The sequence below is a fragment of the Phycodurus eques genome, chromosome 14, assembly GCF_024500275.1.
Source record: "Phycodurus eques isolate BA_2022a chromosome 14, UOR_Pequ_1.1, whole genome shotgun sequence".
Lineage (NCBI taxonomy): Eukaryota > Metazoa > Chordata > Actinopteri > Syngnathiformes > Syngnathidae > Phycodurus > Phycodurus eques.
The window spans coordinates 22,160,972-22,181,997 of record NC_084538.1 but is presented as its reverse complement, the minus strand read 5'-3'; the positions used below and the strand labels follow the sequence as shown (position 1 = coordinate 22,181,997).

At 42.6% G+C, this 21,026-nt stretch overlaps 1 protein-coding gene across 5 annotated transcripts in view; it reads left to right on the top strand.

The window, feature by feature from the left end:
• nrxn3a (neurexin 3a) overlaps window positions 1-21,026 on the top strand; it is a 199,470-nt gene that overhangs the window by 109,828 nt on the left and 68,616 nt on the right. For all 5 annotated transcript variants that reach the window (XR_009769756.1, XM_061695537.1, XM_061695536.1 and 2 more), the window contains 2 exons: window positions 5,826-6,127; window positions 11,100-11,261. Coding sequence is in view for 4 of the 5 variants with exons in the window: in XM_061695537.1 (XP_061551521.1) it covers window positions 5,826-6,127; window positions 11,100-11,261 (464 nt within the window). In the remaining variant the exon portion in view is untranslated. The remainder of the gene's footprint in view (window positions 1-5,825; window positions 6,128-11,099; window positions 11,262-21,026) is intronic.

The following is a 21,026-nucleotide window of genomic DNA, read 5'->3' as shown; positions in this document are numbered from 1 at the left end:
CATTGAAATTAATATCTCAAATGGGTTGACATGGGAGTAGCTGGTTTGAGGTAAACATTCTCGGCAAATCACAGACAACTGCCCAGTCATTCTGCCACTAGGTGCTGCACAGGTGGAGCGAATCAACATCAGCCACCTGCCACTTGACATAGCCCCCGCCCCCAAAACAGTCAGCTTGTCTGTTCCGCTGTATTATTCAGCCGAGTAGTAAACTAGTATATCCATCCATTTTCCATAACACTTATCCTCACTAGGGTCACGGGGATGCTGCAGTATATCCAAGCTATCTTTGGGCGAGACGTGGGGTACACCCTGAACTGGTCGCCAGCCAATCACAGGGCACATATAAACAAACAACCATTCACACTCACATTTACACCCACGGGCAGTTTAGAGTCTTCAACTGACCTACCATGCATGTTTTTGGGATGTGGGAAGAAACAGGAGTACCTGGAGAAAACCTACGCGGGAACGGGGAGAACATGAAAACTCCCCACAGCCAAAGCTTGATTCGACCCCGGGTCCTCAGAACTGTGAGGCAGAAGTGCTAACCAGTCGTCCATCGTGCCGCCCACAATTCCATTTTTTGGGTGAAAATAATTACAAGTACATTTGGAAAATATTCACATTTACTGATTATTATCTTATTGCAATCCCTCCTTGAGCCGTCACCTTATCGTGGTGGAGGGGTTTGTGTGTCCCAATGATCCTCGGAGCTAAGTTGTCTGGGGCTTTATGCCCCTGGCAGGGTCACCCATGGCAAACAGGTCCTAGGTGAGGGACCAGACAAAGCACGGCTCCAAAAACGCCTATCACGAGTACAATAAATGGATTCAGGTTTCCCTTGCCCGGACGCGGGTCACCGAGGCCCCCCTCTGGAGCCAGGCCTGGAGGTGGGGCTCAAAGGCGAGTGCCTGCTGGCCGGGCCTGCACCCATGGGGCCCGGCCGGGCACAGCCCGAAAGGGTAACGTGGGTCCCCCTTCCCATGGGCTCACCACCTGTGGAAGGGGCCATAGGGGTCGGTGCAGTGCGAGCTGGGTGGTGGCCGAAGGCGGGGACCTTGGCGATCCGATCCCCGGCTAGAGAAGCTGGCTCTAGGGACGTGGAATGTCACCTCTCTAGCAGGGAAGGAGCCCGAGCTGCTGTGTGAGATTGAGAAGTTCCGACTAGATATAGTCAGACTCGCCTCCACATACAGCTTGGGCTGGGTTGGACTCTCTTCCCCTCTGGAGTTGCCAACGGTGAGAGGCGCCGAGCAGGTGTGGGTATACTTATTGCTCCCCGGCTCGGCGCCTGTACGTTGGGGTTCACCCCGGTGGATGAGAGGCTAGCCTCCCTCCGCCTTCGGGTGGGGAGATGGGTCCTGACTGTTGTTTGTGCCTATCACCAAACAGTAGTTCAGAGTACCCACCCTTTTTGGAGTCCTTGGAGGGGGTGCTTGAGAGCGCTCCCGTTGGGGTCTCCATCGTTCTGCTGGAGGACTTCAATGTTCACGTGCGCAACGACAGTGAGACCTGGAAGGGAGTGATTGGGAGGAATGCCCCCCCCCCCCCCCGATCAGAACCTGAGCTGTGTTCTGTTGTTGGACTTCTGTGCTCATCACGGATTGTCCATAACGAACACCATGTTCAAGCATAAGGGTGTCCACACGTGCACTTGGCACCAGGGCCGCAGTTCGACGATTAACCTTGTGGTCATGTCATCGGACTTGCGGCCGCATGTCTTGGACACTCAGGTAAAGAGAGGGAAGGAGCTGTCAACTGATCACCACCTGGTGGTGAGTTGGCTTCGATGGTGGGGGAATATGCCGGTCCGACGTGGCAGGCCCAAACATATTGTGAGGGTCTGCTGGGAACGTCTGGCGGAACATTGGCAGTGCACCATCAACACTGTGTATAGTGTGGATGGGGTGCTGCTGACCTCGACTCGGGACGTTGTGAGCCAGTGGGGAGAATACTTCGAAGACCTCCTCAATTCCACCGACACACCTTCCCATGAGGGAACAGAGTCTGGGTTCTCTGAGGCGGGCTCTCCTATCTCTGGGGTTGAGGTCACCGAGGTGGTTAAAAAGCTTCTCGGTGGCAGGGTCCCGGGGGTGGATGAGATTCGCCCGGAGTTCCTCAAGGCTCTGGATGTTGTAGGGCTGTTCTGGTTGACACACCTCAGCAACATCGCGTGGACATCGGGGACAGTGCCTCTTGATTGGCAGACTGGGGTGGTAGTCCCCCTTTTTAAGAAGGGGCACCGGAGGGTGTGTTACAACTACAGGGGGATCCCACTCCTCAGCCTCCCTGGTAAGGTCTGTTCAGGGGTGCTGGAGAGGAGGGTCCATCGGGAAGTTGTATCTCAGATTCAGGAGGAGCAGTGTGGTTTTCGTCCTGGCCGTGGAACAGTGGACCAGCTCTACATCATTGGCAGGGTCCTCGAGGGTGCATGAGAGTTCGCCCAACCAGTCTACATGTGTTTTGTGGAGAGGAGAGGGCGTTCGACCGTGTCCCTTGGGATGTCCTGTGGGGGGTGCTTCGGGAGTATGGGGTACCGAACCCCCTGATATGGGCTGTTCGGTCCCTGTATGACCGGAGTCAGAGTTTGGTCCGCATATCCGGCAGTAAGTCGGATTCGTTTCCGGTGAGAGTTGGACTCCGCCAAGGCTGCCCTTTGTCACCGATTCTGTTCATAACATTTATGGACAGAATTTCCAGGTGCAGCCGAGGCGTAGAGGGGCTCTGGTTTGGTGGCCTCAGTATTGCATCTCTGCTTTTTGCAGATGATGTGGTTCTGTTGGCTTCATCAAGCCATGACCTCCAACTCTCACTGGAGCAGTTCGCAGCCGAGTGTGGAGCGGCTGGGATGAGAATCAGCACCTCCAAATCTGAGACCATGGTCCTCAGTCGGAAAAGGGTGGCGTGCCCTCTCCAGGTCGGGGATGAGATCTTGCCCCAAGTGGAGGAGTTCAAGTATCTTGGGGTCTTGTTCACGAGTGAGGGAAGAATGGAACGGGAGATCTACAGGCGGATTGGTGCAGCGTCTGCAGTGATGCGGACTTTGTATCGATCCGTTGTGGTAAAGAAGGAGCTCAGGTGAAAGGCGAAGCTCTCGATTGACAGGTCGATCAACGTTCCTACCCTCACCTATGGTCACGAGCTGTGGGTCGTGACCGAAAGTACAAGTTCCAGGATACAAGCGGCCGAAATGAGTTCCCTCCGCAGGGTGTCCGGGCTCTCTCTCAGAGATAGGGTGAGAAGTTCGGTCATCCGGGAGGATCGAGAGGAGCCAGATTAGGTGGCTGGGGCATCTGAATCGGATGCCTCCCGGACGCCTCCCTGGTGAGGTGTTCCGGGCACGTCCCACCGGGAGGAGACCCGACGACCCAGGACACGCTGGAGAGACTACATCCTTCGGCTGGCCTGGGAACGCCTCGGGATCCCCCCAGAAGAGATAGATGAAGTGGCTGGGTAGAGGGAAGTCTGGGCGTCCCTGCTAAAGCTACTGCCCCAGCGAACCGACCTCAGATAAGTGGTCGAAAATGAATGGATGGATGGATGGACGGATCCTATTGCAAATCTTGTTTAAAATCATATGAGCGATCTGGAATTTCTTAACAAAAATTTGTGCAATTTATAGATCACAGTGGATCTATATACTGTTGTATGTACCTTTTATAAAACAACTTCTTAGTATGAGTTGGATTTTTTTTTTTTTTTACGTCAATTTCCACATCCATCTTGTCAACCTCAACTGATTCATCACACCATACAAATTATGTTGGAACTTCTCAGAATGAGAGTACAGTTAACCCCCTGCCTTGTAAATCTATGAACATAGGTTGTGACAGTGCATGAAAACATAAAAAGGTTCCACCAAACCAAAGCTGGATACTGATAATTTTAAATATTCAGTCTCTTGAAATATTTCTACAGTAGCAGTATTCATTTTCACATAACTGTATTATTTACAGTGCAAAGGTGGCACGCCATTTTATATGAAGTAGGCTTACTTTGCTCCTGAAATATTTAATCTTTTGTGAATAGGAGAAGCAAGACATGCCCTCATTTTAGTTTGTAACTTAAATGTACAGTCTTGAAATCACGCAGATAGACATAGTGAAACTAAAAAAAAGATGAAGACAAAAAGGTATTAGCTATGCCTATTAAGGACAAACATATTCACAGTAAGTGCAAAATAGAAACTTAAATCTAGCTGGTAATATAACTGTCACCCAAGGAGCTTGCCATAAAAAGGTGAAAACCCAAACAATGATTCTATATGAGGTTCGGATTACTTTGCACAAACAATTAGCAAGCCATCTCCAACCATCAGCATGCATCAAATTAGCTTCTTTTTTTTTTCTCTTCTTTTTGTCCTGTTCGGCTGTTAGGTCAAGCAGAATGGAAGATCTGTATGCCTTTTATACCGGAACATTTTTACTGTGTCACAGTGGAGTTTTTAAGCTCCCGCTGTGGTTTCTTAGTATTATAATTGAAATTTATTGAGAATCAGTCGAACAGTTGAGCAGAACAAAGTTTCTAGAGGGGAGAGAGAAACTAAAACAAAAGACAAAGCACTAATTGTAAACAGGATGAGAAAAGTAAGTCATTACATTATCTTCAACAATGAAACATTCAATATGAGTGTTTCATGGGGCTGTAGTGCTACACCCTGTGAGGGAAGAACAGGACAAGATAGAATTGGACAAGGACAGGAGAAGAAGCATGCAGGACAAGGGTCGTGAACTCGGCTGAACAATTGAAGTGTGGTGTGATTAACTTTTTAAATTATCAAAGTCTATAGGACGAGGGTATAAGTGAAGGGATACACAAGCAATTCGCATATTCATGAGTTATTTGTCGCAGTAAGTGCGTGACCCCATACCCAGTGAAAGAGTACCAGGGCTGTATGTCTGCGGACACATGCAAGTGAATTGACACCATTTTACATGCACAAAGACTGACAGGAGTGTCCTGTAATTGCGGAGCCCGCAACGCGGAGGGTGAGGACCCCACCCAATCAATCGAGGGGCGGGATCGGGCACAGGGGTCCACCCAAGAGCAGCCCGGTGGATGGGACACATCTCACACCGAAGGACCCAGGGCAGTCTGCCCGCCCCACCGAGACGCCCCGACAACTTGCCACCCAGTGGGGGCCTATACCTTTGATGCCACTGATTTAGAGTGCTATGTTGCAATATGTTAGCATAATAACTGTGTGCATGCTAGCCTTTTTGCTGATCTCTTTCAAAAAGTACCTGACCAAAGGGCAAAGTAAAAATGCTCATCAATGTGCCTCAGCGTTTCCTCCACTCACAATGCAATATTGCTTATGTTAGCTTAGTATGTTAGCAATAGAACTAATTTACTTTAAAACAGTAGCTGATCACAGAGCACAATATAAAATCCTAATCCATCGGCCTTAGTGATTTCTCTACTCAGTTAGCCATCTTACTAATGTTTGCATACCAACTGTTCATCAGTTTAGCAGTTGAGCTATACTCTTTCAAAATCCACTTAACCCAAAGGCACAATATATGCACATGCAATGTTAGCTTCAGTGTTAGGATGTTAGCATTACATCAATTCTCATTAGAACACAAACTTTATTGAGCTGCCTTTCCTTTTTGTTGAGGCCAAAGTTCAAAATAGTGTACGAGGAAAGCTCAACTCGCAATAAATGCTTCACAAATGCGGGTCACGGACTTACAACAGCGCGCCCATTCAAAATTTCTATTGTAATTTTTCTGGTTTTAATTATTATTTTTGCTGTGAAGTAACAGATCTAGTGACTGAAACTAAGTTATTCCCCACCTGTGCTTTTTCTCTCACTACAGCGAGGGAAGAGAATGTGGCCACATTCCGTGGTTCAGAATACTTCTGCTACGACCTCTCACAGAACCCAATCCAGAGCAGCAGTGATGAGATCACACTCTCCTTCAAGACATGGCAGCGCAATGGCCTTATACTTCACACTGGCAAATCGGCTGACTATGTCAACTTGGCGCTGAAGGATGGTGCCGTCTCGCTCGTGATAAACCTGGGCTCTGGAGCCTTTGAAGCAATTGTTGAGCCAGTCAATGGAAAGTTCAATGACAACTCGTGGCATGATGTCAAAGTGACTCGCAACCTACGGCAGGTAAGGCCATTCGGTGGAGTGTACCATGTGATGAGGTGGCAGTTAAATTGTGTCTAATAGAATTGTAGTGATGTACAATATAACAATTGAAGACTGTTGCAGGCCTCTATTATACGTATCACTTGCGTACATTTTGGCCAAAAGCTTCGGTTTTTCAGCCACAGTTACATTATAATTTATGAATTGTTGTAAAACACAATAAATTGATACTTTATAATGTACAGTATCTGTATGACTTGGGGCTGGGGGCGGCATGGCGGCCGTTCTGTGTCTAACTCGCTTAAAACCTGGAAATATATTTTTAGCATGAGTGAAAGTTTATGCGCATTTTGATTGGCTGTAATGTGCGACGTTGTGACACCGTGCACTGGCGATTCAAATCTTTTATTGCTGCAAAATCAGTGGCCGACTGATTGGTCACTCATGAAAGTAGCTGCCAAATCCCGCTCACTGCATGAGAGTTTAGTTGGGTTCGGCCGCATCACTTGGTGTGTGCCAGCCTTAATACAGAAGATGGCGATAACTAGTCTAATTTTTGAGTCAAGACTCCAGTTTATTCATCCATCTACTTCCATTTATCGGATGTGGGGTCACGGGAGGCAACAGCATAAGCAGGGAAGCCCAGACTCCCCTCTACCCAGCCACTTCATCCAACTCTTCTGGCAGGATCCGGAGGCGTTCCTAGGCCAATTTACAAGGAAAGAGATTCAGAATCAAAGATGCGAATAATTCATCAGTTTAGGAACATTAGATGAATCCAACTCTGGCTTTACTTGTAGAAACAGAAAATATATTTTAATGATGGCATAAAACTTCTAATCTCGTCACATATTGCAAACCCTAAAGGGAAATTCACACATTGCTGTATAATTTATACAGCAGTTTTTGCATATAATAATAATAATAATAATAATAATATATTCCTTTTTTATAAAAATATAATACTGTAATCATTAAAAACCTAAAACGAGTCAGTGACATTGAGAAACTACTCCAGTGCTTCTTCTGTCTTGAGACCAAATTGTCACAGTTGGTGATCTCAAGATGCATCAAGTTGGAGTCAGATTCCCCAGTAGTGAGGGAATGAAGAAGAGGTCCAAGGTTTTATTCCATCTCGTTTCACAGTGTATATTGTGTGAAGTTGTTAGAAGATGAGAGAGAAACAGGACAGAAGTCTCCACTGACCAGCATGAGGGCACCAGGAGTCTGTAATTGTAATCTCGCCATCACAGCATGCATGATGTCATTCATGTTGACTGTTTTCTAACAGCAGTTAGTTGTTCTGGTGGCAAGTACCATAAACTGACATTCCCCATAATGATCAATGGAAGGAAATGGTTAAAATCTCCTGTCCCATTCAGTCCTCTCTTCCACTTTTATATCACTTTAGCTCTGGCTCTTGTCCCTCTCTAGATCTTCTCCGGGAGGCATTCTAAGCAGAGGGGACCCCGGCCGGCTCCATATTAAAGGCGAAAAAGGCAGTAGCTCAGGCGATTCTGGGTGAAGCGTCGTAAAGAAGAGGGAAATCTGATATTGTCGATATTCTCCAATAGTACATCTTGGACTAAGAAAATAGTAAATAGGATAAATAAAAAAAGGTCACTGATGGTGTAGTGGTACACTCGCCTGACCTTGGTGCGGGCAGCGTGGGTTCAGTTCCCACTCAGTGACGGTGTGAATGTGAGTGCGAATGGATGTCCGTGTCTATATGTGCCCTGCGACTGACTGGCGACCAGTTCAGGGTGGAGTCCGCCTTTCGCTAGAAGTCAGCTGCAGCGCCCCTCGACCCTAACCAGGATAAGCGGTGTTGAAAATGGATGGATGGATAACAAAATTCCAATGAAGGAGAAAGAAACAAAGAAATAAACAAGAAAGTGAGTCAGAGCTGCTATAACATGTGAATGACTCTCAGCGCCTGTCTTGTCTTTTTCATCGGCAGACTTAAAGGAGCAAAGTATTATTTTGCTGAGCTTTTTCACTCAGTCTTTTCAATGAATATGACTGAAGAAAAATGTGTTTGTAATAGCCATCCATCCATTTTCTGTACCGCTTATCCTCACTAGGCTCGTGGGAGTGCTGGAGCCTATCCCAGCTATCTTCGGGCGAGAGGCGGTGTACACTCTGAACTGGTCGCCAGCCAATCGCAGGAATTTGTTTGTAATAAAATGCCATATCCTCTCTGATAAAATATTGACCACACATCTTAAATGATAACTTAAAGTAGCTTTTACTGTACAATTAAAAGTAAGGTGACTTTAATATTTTATTCCAGTGCCCAATTAAATTGTTTCAAGGAGTCATTATTAAATATGTCAATATACCTGCCTGAATAGACTTGGAATAATCCATCCATCCATCCATTTTCTGAGCCGCTTCTCCTCACTAGGGTCGCGGGCGTGCTGGAGCCTATCATAGCTAACATCGGGCAGGAGGCGGGGTACACCCTGAACTGGTTGCCAGCCAATCGCAGGGCACATACAAACAAACAACCATTCGCACTCACGGTCACACCAACGGGCAATTTAGAGTCTCCAATGAATGCACGTTTTTGGGATGTGGGATGAAACTGGAGTGCCCGTAGAAAACCCACGCAGGCACGGGCAGAACATGCAAACTCCACACAGGCGGGGCCGGGGATTGAACGCCGCTCCTCAGAACTGTGAGGCTCTAACCAGTCGGCCACCGTGCCACTTGGAATAATAATAATTTAAAAAATAATCATAATAAAACACCGCAAATGATTGACAGACTATTCTGCCACGCATCCTATTTGTACAGTCTCTGATCAGCTATTCTTGTCACGCCGTGCCCGGTTGTAAAATGATAATGAAAGTCAAATCAGAGGCATTAGATGGGGCCAGAGAGGGATGTTTTTTCAAAAGATTATTTTAATAATATTCGACTGTCAGGTCATACAGACAATTTAAACCTATTTGATAAAAAGTGTGGGTGGTTTTTAACTGCAAACTCTCCCTTTCATTATCAAAATTTGAACAGTACAGATTTTTTTTTCTGAGTTGAGGGGTACCTGCAAAATGGCTTTGCACACGGCAAATACCTTTTTACTTTTACTCACACCTTCATAATCAAATTTAGTAGGCTGTGTATTTGTTGTGTGCTTTACTAACATTTGCAATAAGCAACTGCCCTTTATTTGTTTTTATTTGATTTGTTCAAATGCACTAACAAACCATTGCTACTTAAGTTCATCTGTAACCTACTCCATCTTTTTGCAAAGCAATCAGGATACGCCATGGTAAACACACTCCATTGTCTGGTAGATATCAATCATTTATTCTTGTAATATTTTGGGGTTTTCTGTGTACTCTTCCTTTGGCTGTTTGTTCAACATTTGGTTTTTAAGATTACACTCTCAGAACAATAAAGAAATGATTTGTTTCTCTCTGATTATAGTTGGAATAACTTCCATTTCCTCTTTTACCTGGGTCAAACTCTGATCTTGATTTTAAGTGGGTTGTTTACATGGACAGTATTAAGCAGCCCAATCATTGATCTTAAACTAAGTATTTTTATTTATTTATTATGTTTACATTCCACAACTCATAATCCTCTTTCCTTGAAGATATGGCAAAAGAAAACAGCAACTACAAAATCCTGTAGTCTGATCTAATGCATAATCAAGTGTGATAAGTGTGATTTTGGTAAAAGCATCCCTGCATTAATGCCACTGAACACAACCAATTCTATGGATTCGGTTATCATAATAATAATAATAATAATAATAATAATGTGCCATTCCCAGATACATTGCCTTCTTTGCTCTCATATTGGAATATTCATGTTCATGTAAACTTAATGACTTAAGCCACATCTGTTGTTTTCTCTTTTGGTGAGATTGCTTTGGAAACTTGTCAGGCCATTCGAGAGGAACTAAAAACTAGGACTTTCTACCCTGTATTTACTATTTCTAACCTGACCATCCTCTTGAATCACATTCTTTAGTGAGGTGACCCACCCTGCAGTGACAGAGTTGGAATTGTCGTTGATGCCATACAGTATGTTTTTCACCACTAGCTGATAATGCTCAATTCTCATAACAATATTGCTTATTTACTCAATTCTACTCAAATATAGACATTTAGTCCTCACTGCTGCTTTAGAGTTGATAGTAATGAACCCTAAAATGCCATAGTTTCATCAAATTTTAATAAGATGTCCTGCAGTGTGGATCTGTCATTCTTTATGTCCTGAATTTTCATTCAGTTTTGGTGGGTGTGACACAAAGTCTTTCCTGTTTTCACCTGGTTTGAGAGTTGTGTTGATTTGTTTTTGTCGAAAAAAATGATAATATTATTGCTGCTACAACTTTTCAAAAATATATTAAGCCTATTCTCATCCCTGGTTGCTACAATTTTTAATGGTCTCGGCATCTACTATTAAAGTGCAAAGGCTCCAATATAATATCACGGCATACAAAGAAAAATAGCTGTGCCACTGTTTACATTTGAAATGGTATACAGGTAAAACTACTGTACACCCAAAGGGCAATGTCATTTTCATATTATTGTCAAATGTCAGTTCATGAACTTGACTCGATTGCTTGTGAATGATATACTCACGGTGGTAATCAATGTTCTCATTATAAATTGATGTCAGAAGCTGACATCATTTCGCATGTTAAGTCAACGCACTTTAAGGCCCAGTTTTTCCACCTATGCCAAAGGCTAGCAGTCTATTAGCCGGTATATGATGCAGAGATCTAAAGAAAGTGCTGCTGTGGAAGCAATAAGAGATGCTATGAGATGAGCATACGCTAAAAGATGTTGCTTTTAAAGTAGTTTCGGGATATAAATCCTTTATATGTTACATTCATATTTCACTGACCTGTGACTACTTAAAATGAATAGTCCATTATCAATAGTACTAATTCAACATTAAAAACAAAGGACTGCTACTTTTCTCCCCAGATATGACACTTAATTTACTTAATCATTTCACTCCCCATTGTCAGGTGACAATATCAGTGGATGGAATTTTGACCACCACGGGTTACACCCAGGAGGACTACACCATGCTTGGCTCAGATGACTTTTTCTATGTTGGTGGAAGCCCCAGCACTGCTGACCTCCCTGGATCTCCTGTGAGCAACAACTTCATGGGCTGTCTCAAGGAGGTAAGGGGCCTCATTCATTGTGATTTAGTCATTGTTTGGTGAACATTTGGTCAAAAGAGGTTATATCTGTGGAAATAAAATTGAAATTGGTTATTTCCACTTAAATAACATGATGACCGCCAAGGTTGAACTACTGTGGTGCCTTCACTTGCGATTTTTTTGAAATACGAACGGTTGCTTGACAGATTTTTTTGTCTTGTGATATGAGCAAAAAATCTGACAAAGAAGTACGCTTCAGACTCCCACTGCTTGATGACGGCAGCAAACGGCCACCATCATTTCACATTGGTTTAGTCGCAGTGGAAAGACAATATCAGTTTAAGATGGTGTGCCAACTGCCAAGAAACCACACAGAAGGAAAGCCAAAACATTAGCTACAGTCACGTTTTGTGGTCCCAAATTCTGTGTTTGCAGGTCATGTGGCTCGCAAATGTTGTCACTGTGTGTAAATATACAATAACATATTATTGAGTGCAATTTTTCTTTTGAAAATGTGTTTTTGCAACACCAAGTCAAGTATTATACTATCCATGGAAACATCAGTTAGCGTCGTATTGTCGAAATCAGTGTTGCCACAGTTACCATGTAAAAGTAACTTAGTTTACTGATTACTTGATTAAAAGTTACACCACTGATTACTTGATTTTAAAAAAAGAAGTTCATAACAAGTAACTTTATTAGTTCACAATTACTTTCAATTCTTCAAAATGTAATTATGACTAGTCAGAAAGATATTGTTAATTTCTACAATGTTAATTCTGGATCGTCATAGCTTTTAAATGTTGAATGTATTTGCCATACTGCATCACTATATTACTACAATTAGTGTCAACAACAACAAAAAAATTATAGCTAGAAACAGAAAGCATTGCAACATGTTTTATTTTGATTACAAAAAAATAATAAAATCATCAATTCTATGTACTTTTCGACATTAGAAATGGTCAGTAACAACCAAAATTAAAGTAAAAATGTCTGAGACAACAGTGACATTAAATAGTAGTTGGGCTTTATTAAAGCATCTAATTAAGTAGAGACTTTGTAAATAACTAATCACATTTTAATCAAATAATCTATCTAGCAAAAAAAACAACAACCTGTTTCTCAATTCAAATTTTGGTTTGTGAATAGACATGTTAACAAAAGCGAAATTCAATGACAAATTTTCGTTTTCCGTCATGCGTCTACGAACACAAACTGAATAGAACAATTTTAAACAAAGTAAAATTATGGGAAAATTATTTCAATTTACATTTGGAGCTGGCTACACTCACAGGCCTCTAACTGGTCAACAATCGAGTTGGCTTTATCCGAGGCTTTTGAGGACTAGTTTTCAAATCAAGCCAATGTTAATGCTCCTGCTTGAGGCTGCAGACCAAGCTCCGTCTGCTACTCAAAGGCAAAAGGCAGGAATACCTGGCCTTCGAGGATCGTTCCCTGTTTTCCATCCACTACAAGAATGAGTTGGATGGACTCTGGGTGTCTTTTTTTCTGTGAGTCCTCTTTTATTTTTCACCTGCATTGTTCACACAAATACGTAGCTACATGTGAGTGCTCTCTCACTTACTCTCTCGCTGGCGTCTTAAAGAGGTCACACAACACACTGCACTAGATGCAGTAGTCACGATTATTACAATTGGACATGGTGATACTAACCGTTTGAAATGTTATCTTAATTAATCAGTACCCTTGTAATCCATTTCATCCCCACTGTACGCCGAAACACAAACACCCAAGAGCGAAATGCGTTGCTCCCTCGAGCTTATAATGTCATATCTAACACTTGAATGGAGTTGGTTGCTGCAGCAGAGAGCTGACTTTTTCTGTCACAGTCAAGACAACACACACAACTCACACTCACACATAAACACAGACACCGAGTGTGCCCAGTAGCATATGGACTGCAGGGTGAGTGAGGAAGTGGTGCAGTAGCAATTTAATCCCGCTATGGCCCACTTCCTGCTCTGAGCATCCTGGTCAGGTTTGCCATTCCCTGTATCATCCAGTCCAGACAGGCAGACACACACACACACACACACACACACATTCATGTACAACAAACACACAGAAATGTCAATAGAAACACACATTCACTTTGGAGCTGTCTTTTATGGACAGTATACAGGACATGCTCACAGAGATTTGATGTTTTGCACAAAACAAAAGATGCATTTTGTATGCATGCACACGCACACACGCGCAGACACACACACACACACACACACGCACACACACACAACAGGCACACAATGTATGCCTTAAAGATTTATTGCAATTAAGATGCTTTCTACTGGTAATGACTTATGAACTCAACATCCATCCAAGTTATTAAAAAAAAACATTTCATTTAGAATATTGAGTTTTTCCCATGTCGGCACGCTAGTCAACTGGTTATAGCGTCTGCCTTAACAGTTCTGAGGATCGGGTTCAATCCCCGGCCCCACCTGTGTGGAGTTTGCATGTGCTCCCCGTGCCTGCGTGGGTTTTCTCCGGGCACTCTGGTTTCCTCCCACATCCCAAAAACTTGCACGGTAGGTTTAATTGACGACTCTAAATTACCCGTAGGTGAGCATGTGAGTGCGAATGGTTGTTTGTTTGTATGTGCCCCGCGATTGGGTGGCAAGCAGTTCAGGGTGTACCCCGCCTCCTGCCCGATGATAGCTGGGATAGGCTCCAGCACGCCTGCGACCCTTGCGAGGATAAGCGGGTCAGAAAATAAATGGATGGATGGAGTTTATCTATTTCAAGATTGCTTGTCCTCATTCTAAGATGTTAACTTATCACTTTGACACCTTATCACGTTAAAACATGATAGAAAGTGAAATTTTTCACGTTCTGACGTGAAATGTATCACATTAACGGTTAAATTGATCACGTTTTAATGTGAAATTGATCATGTTGTAATGTGACACTGAACTTATCACGTAGTTGGAAAAAATATATATTTTTGAAAGGGGAAGTAAAAAACAAATGAGATAAAGCGTGCACATCATCTTATAAAAGGAAGTGGCTGTGCTCAGAATCAAGCACTCGCATTCAAATTCATGTTTAATGGGAGTCAGCATACACCTGCCGCCAGCATTTAAAGCGCCTCTGATTAAACAAAAATAAAGTTCAACTGTTGTCATAGGCCAATGTTAAACTTAATTCTCAAAGGTACTCTATGTTTAGCGCTAACACAACACTGCTCATCTCCAAAAGACCAACATATCTGCAATGACTCATTGGCGGATGCAGCATCATGCTTAAGAATAAGGAGCCAGGAAATCAAATGCCCAATTTTGAACACAAAATTTTGTAAAAAAGAAAAAATAAAATTCTGGCCAGCAAGCTTATGGCGCACAAAATGGAAAGTAACTGAAAAGGTTTTGAAGTGTTTTTTAAATCTTGTTTTGAAAAGTCCAAATTGTCTGCTTTCATCCTCTCAATGTGAATACTTTCTGATTTCCTTCGTCTCCATGAAAGCGGAAAAAATATTATTGTGTCATAAGCAAAACAAGACATTCATGGACATCAGCTTGTACTTGTGAAAAAAAGTATCAACATATTTGCCTGTTTTCTTACATGTTTTAAATCAAACAAACATTACCCAAGTCATTCCCGAAAGTTAAAAATTGCCACGTCCCAAATTTCAAATCTGAAAATCCTCCAACACGTGATTCACGACTAGGGTTAACATAAACCGAATAAGTGTCTGTGAATTGAAATTTAAAAATAATTCTAAATTACTCCTTCTGTACATTAATGTACAGTAAATGCGCTTTTATCGAGCAACATAACTAACAAATAACATTGTCATACAGTATGAAAGAAAATATCATCATTTGATCAGACAACAGACATACATATATAAAACATGCACTTTATATATTGCAATCAAGCACAGCTTTATAATTCCTAGATAGGAAATACTGTATATGCAAAGCTCTAGTTTTCTTCATATTGTAGTATGAAAGTGGGGGGGGGGGGAGTCAAAAGAAGTGAACACAAATTCTGAGCAGAAACTAATGATTTTGTTTGCTTCCAGCATTAAAATACTGTAGCTAGCAAGCAAGCAAGCTAAAATACTGTAAAGTGATTATACAGCTGACACACCTGATCATAAAGCTGATAAAGCTGTATAATCACGTTACACTATTTTAGAGTATGTGGGAAATAACTGTACAATGTACATACACTGAAAACAAAATGTAAATGCAACACTTTTGTTTTTGCTCCCATTTTTCATGAGCTGGACTCAGAGATCTAAAACTTTTTCTCCATACAAAAAAAGGCTATTTCCCTCAAATATTGTTCACAAATCTGTCTGAAGCTGTGTTAGTGAGCATTTCTCCTTTGTCGAGATAATCCATCCCACCTCACAGGTGTGGCATATGAAGATGCTGATGAGACAGCATGATTATTGCACAGGTGTGCCTTAGACTGGACACAATACAAGGCCACTCTGAAATGTGCAGTTTTGTCACGCAGCACAATGCCACAGATGTCGCAGGTTCTGAGGCAGCGTGCAATTGGCATGCTGACTGCAGGAATGTCCACCAGAGCTGTTGCCCGTGAATGAGTTGAATGTTCATTTCTCTACCATAAGCCGTCTCCAAAGGTGTTTCAGACAATATGCCAGTACATCTAACCGGCCTCGCAACCACAGACCACACCAGCCCAGGACCTCCACACCCAGCATGCTCACCTCCAAGATCGTCTGAGACCAGCCACCCGGACAGCTGCTGCAACAATCGGTTTGCATAACCAAAGAATTTCTGCACAAACTGTCAGAAACCATCTTAGAGAAGCTCATCTGCATGCTCACCATCCTCATCGGGGTCTCGACCCGACTGCAGTTCACAATGCTCACATTCGATGGCGTCTGGCACGTCGGCGAGGTGTTCTCTTCACGGATGAATCCCGGTTTTCACTGTTCAGGGCAGATGGCAGACAGCACGTGTGGCGTCGTGTGGGTGAGCGGTTCGCTGACGTCAACGTTGTGGATCGAGTGGCCCGTGGTGGCGGTGGGGTTATCCTATGGGCAGGCGTATGTTATGGGCAACGAACACAGGTGCCTTTTATTGATTCCATTTTGTAAGTAAAGTAACATTAAACTGACTACATTCACAGAGATACCGTGAGGCCCATTGTTGTGCCATTCATCCACGACCATCACCTCATGTTGCAGCATGATAATGCGCGGCCCCGTGTTGCAAGGATCCGTACACGATTCCCGGAAGCTGAAAACATCCCAGTTCTTGCGTGGCCAGCGTAATCCCCTCTGGATCGGCGTATACGACAGCATGTTCCAATTCCTGCCAATATCCAGCAACTTCGCACAGCCATGGAAGAGGAGTGGAGCAACATTCCACAGGCCACAATCAACAACCTGACCAACTCTACGCGAAGGAGATGTGTCGCACTGCGTGAGGCAAATAGTGGTCACACCAGAGACTGACTGCTTTTCTGACCCCCCCAGACCCCACGATAAAGCAAAACTGCACATTTCAGAGTGGCCTTGTATTGTGTCCAGCCTATGGCACACCTGTGCAATAATCATGCTGTCTCATCAGCATCTTGATACGCCACACCTGTGAAGTGGGATGGATTATCTCGACAAAGGAGAAATGCTCACGAACACAGATTGAGACAGATTTGTGAACAATATTTGAAGGAAATGGCCTTTTGTGTATGTAGAAAAAGGTTTACATCTTTGAGTCCAGCTCACAAAGAAATGGGAGCAAAAACAAAAGTGTTGCATTTATATTTTTCTTCAGTGTAAAAGTCTAAGAATGTGTAGTTGGGGGTATAATAAACCAGCTGAATATATGCATGGGGGAGATGAACCTTTTGATTTCCCAGCACCCCCTTAAAAATTTAAGGGGGTCTCAATACTTTCCGTACCCACTGTAAATATGTCTAGTCTGCACACTGAACAAATCATATTTGGATATCATATATTGTATTGTATCTTTTAACTCATTGGATAGAAGAATAATGAAACACACCCAAAATTCCCAGCATGCATTGTAACATTCATGTCGCCATAGTGTTTAAGGATTTGTAAATAAAAAGATGAACATATATAACAAGAGACATGCAAGAAAATAGGATTATCCAAGAAAAATAATTATCATAAAAATCTATTGTGTAGAACTACTGAACTCAAGCAACACATCACCGTTGCAGAAAAACATTGTTGTGTATGCTTCTAGTGTGTACACGTGGTGTTCAAAGTATGGGTGTTCATAGTATGCTACTGTGGGAGGAACCTCATTGTCGAGGTCTTGTGCAGCGTGCTCGTCACTCAACCAATCACCTTGGGGAAGGTTTGAAACAAGAGCCCTGGCACGGTGTCGTCTTTTTCGGGTGCCAACAGAGAATGCTGGTCACTGTTTGGTTGAAACAGGAGAAGCGAGGTGGCACTAGACTTGCAATGAGCGATAGTATAAAGTGGGCCACGGCTCCACAAAACAATTTAGACTACTCTCCTGTGAGTGTGTGCGATCATCTGTGCGGCGACTGCCCATGATGTGTTCAAGGCCAGCTCAAAAAATGGGTTATATGTGAAAACGGAATTCGTTTTCATGGCCTGTAAAGGGGTGTGTGTCTGTGGGGGATTGGTGGGGGGGGGGGGGGACAGATTCAGAAAGTGATGAGGGAAGTATCATGTTTGGGGTCCGGAAATTCAGTCCAATGCTCCCATCGCGCCCCGAGACCGCGGCACCCAGAGGCAGAGCGTGCTCCACTTTCAATAACTTTACTCGTAAATGTGTTGGCTATTGGTAGGGATACGTCAGTACATCCGCCATATTGAATGTGTCTGTTTTACTTGTATCAAGTGGCACACACACACTAACAATGCTCTGAGTTACCGAAGGTTTTTTTTTTTTTTTTTTTTTTTTTTTAATCAGTATATTCCGGGGTGCGGATAGCTCGCCCGCAGTGAACTTCACAACGCACCCTACATTAATTATGTTGTGCATTTATTGTGTCGGTGCGACTAAGTGTAATGGAATTATACAAGGTGTATGTTGATAAGGATATCTGAGTGTGTGTCTGTTATGGGATGTATCAAACAAAAGTGTATGCAGTGTTGTGTAAGCGTGCAAGCCAGTAATTTCTATCAGTACTTTATTCCAACTCACTACTATTGTGCGCATTCCATCACATGCCTTTTGCAACACCGCTGTAACACCTGTAGTGTAGTGTTTCGGTGTTGTGTAGTGTGTACTTTGAGCACACCGTTGTTAACCTGGCTGCGTGGAGAGCGCTGGGCTGTCACGACTCCTTTTAGAGAAAAGTTGCGTTTTGTTTTTTCCTATTTTTTGTTTTTTTTAATTTTTGTTAATTTTTGTTTTTGTTAACTCAATGTTTACGTTTGTTGCAGTTTGTGGCACAGACAGTAAGTTTATTTCCTAAACTCTACAGTGTCATTTAGTTCTCATTATATTTTAAACAGTAGCTATTTTGTTGGAGAAAAGCTTTTGTTTTTACATATTTAGTTGTTTAATTTCTGGTTTGCAGCACAGGCCTGAGACTATTATTATTATACATATATTTTTTACAATCATGCATAATTACGTGTCATAAATAAATAGCACAGTTTTTTTCTTTCTTTTTTTTTGTTTTATCACAATCTCTTATTTTTATTTATGTTGTTTACCCCCCCCCCCCCCCCCCCCCCACACACACACACAATAAAAAAATCGAAACATCGAACCGTGGGTCAGAACATGTGATGTGTGTCGAATTGTGACCTTGGTGTATTGTTACTTCCGGTTTATCGTAATTTTAAATTTAATTGTTAAAATCAAACTAATGTCTGGGAACGGGCACCACGTCACTTTTTAGCAATTATATAAGCATCAACGTTAGGAGAAATGACAAGAAACCTTTTCATCACTCTCGTAATCTGAAGGTGGCAACACTTTTATGAAATTTTGAGTTTCAGATGACAGAGGTTTACTTCAACTCACAACACACACAAAATACAACCAAGAGTGGAATTTTATGCCTGCGTTCTGGTTTATCTGTTTCTTTTTAACAGCTGTTCCCTTAAAATGATACATTTGCCTCAAAGAAACTTTTTTTTCATATGCCTTTGTCTGAACAAACCCGTTTCCTTTCTGAGTCACAGGCAATTAACTTACCAGCTACAATGATTTTCTTCAAATATCCAGTGTTTCAATGTGTTTCATAAGGTATTGGACTATTCCATCCTTTTCATCTGCTCAAAGTGCCTTCTTTCGCATTGTTAAGCACATCACAGATTTTGTTCATATTGGGAATCATTACGCACATATTCTGTGATGTGCTTAATAATGTGGAACAGTAATTTTCCTTTTATTTGGCTCAATTGGGAGATAGATTGTCCAACTTGTCTGAGACAGGAGAAACTACATATGCAAAAACTTCCCGAGAAAGACAAAACCTCAAATGTTTAATCAACTTTACTCCTCATTGCATAATCATTTGGAACACAATGTATATTGAACCCTGATGTGCTTTGAGCAGGGCACTGGGAGCCCAAATAATTTGGAAAACCTCCGTAGTATAATCTTGTTAAGAAATGACACCAATCCGTTGTTATACATGCATATTTTGTGAGTGTTTAGTATCTTATGTCATCTTCCATGAAGATTTATATCATTTCCTTCGAACCGTGCAGGGACTTTCCCTTGCACGGTTTCATACATGTTCAGCACTCACCAGCAATCATTCTCCACTGTCACACCCTCTCATCCTGCACCCCAACCATTATGGGGCTAATTTGCCTGCTTGCAATGCTCTTGTCCTTGCCATCCAGAGTGGCATTATCGAAAAATGTTTTGTTGCCATGGCACCAAACACTGGTTGCCCTAGGTAGCCCATTTGGCTGGCTGGCCCACGATTATTATGCCTTTCATAAGCCAGCAATTACAGAGAAAGCCTACATCTTAGTGCCTACAAAATGCATAATGGCCTACAATAACACATAATTGCTGTAATTGTGACTACTCCCAGTACCCCCAACCAGGTCCCCCACGTTCCGCGCCCCCTCTAGCTTTCACATGTAGTCCTTTTACTTGGCCAGCAGTAGACTATCAGAAACACAAAGGACTGAGCACTAAAGAAAAGCAAAACCCTAACTGCTGATCTCACTCAATACAGTCACAGTGCTGAACGTATCTCTCATATTTGTATTGCACGAGCATACTCATCATTCCCACCGAAGAGGTATATGTCTTGCAATATTAATGACAAATGTACAGTGCTCCTATGTACAATGCACTGATCAAGCAAGGCATTACCAGTACTAAATGGGTAGATCAGAACCATGCATACAATTCAATGACCATTGTGTTTCGTTCCAATGTATGTTGCCTGCAGTTCCAGAATATAGATGATAGACCCTCTGTATAAAAATAAAGAAAGAGCAATGACGAGGACTGGTGTGTTGCAGTCGGTTGGGGTCAGCGTGATAAAGCCTGCAAGTTATGTACTTATTGGCCTCAAACTAAAATGTGTTGTTATATATATGATATTATATCTTGAAGGATATGAGTCAGCACTTTCTCACACAGAGTTAAGTCATCTTTGTTTCGGTTTACAATTATTTTAATGGGCTCCACAGATGATTGTGTTAGAATGTTCATCCATCCAACTGTCCATCCATCCATGTTTTTAGTTTTTCAATTTTTGAAAGTTCAGTTAAATATTTTGGACAGGGAATCGGATCATATTGAGGCGTACATGTGTAAAACAATGTTTAAGAATGCTTTGGCGTTATATTAACACAAA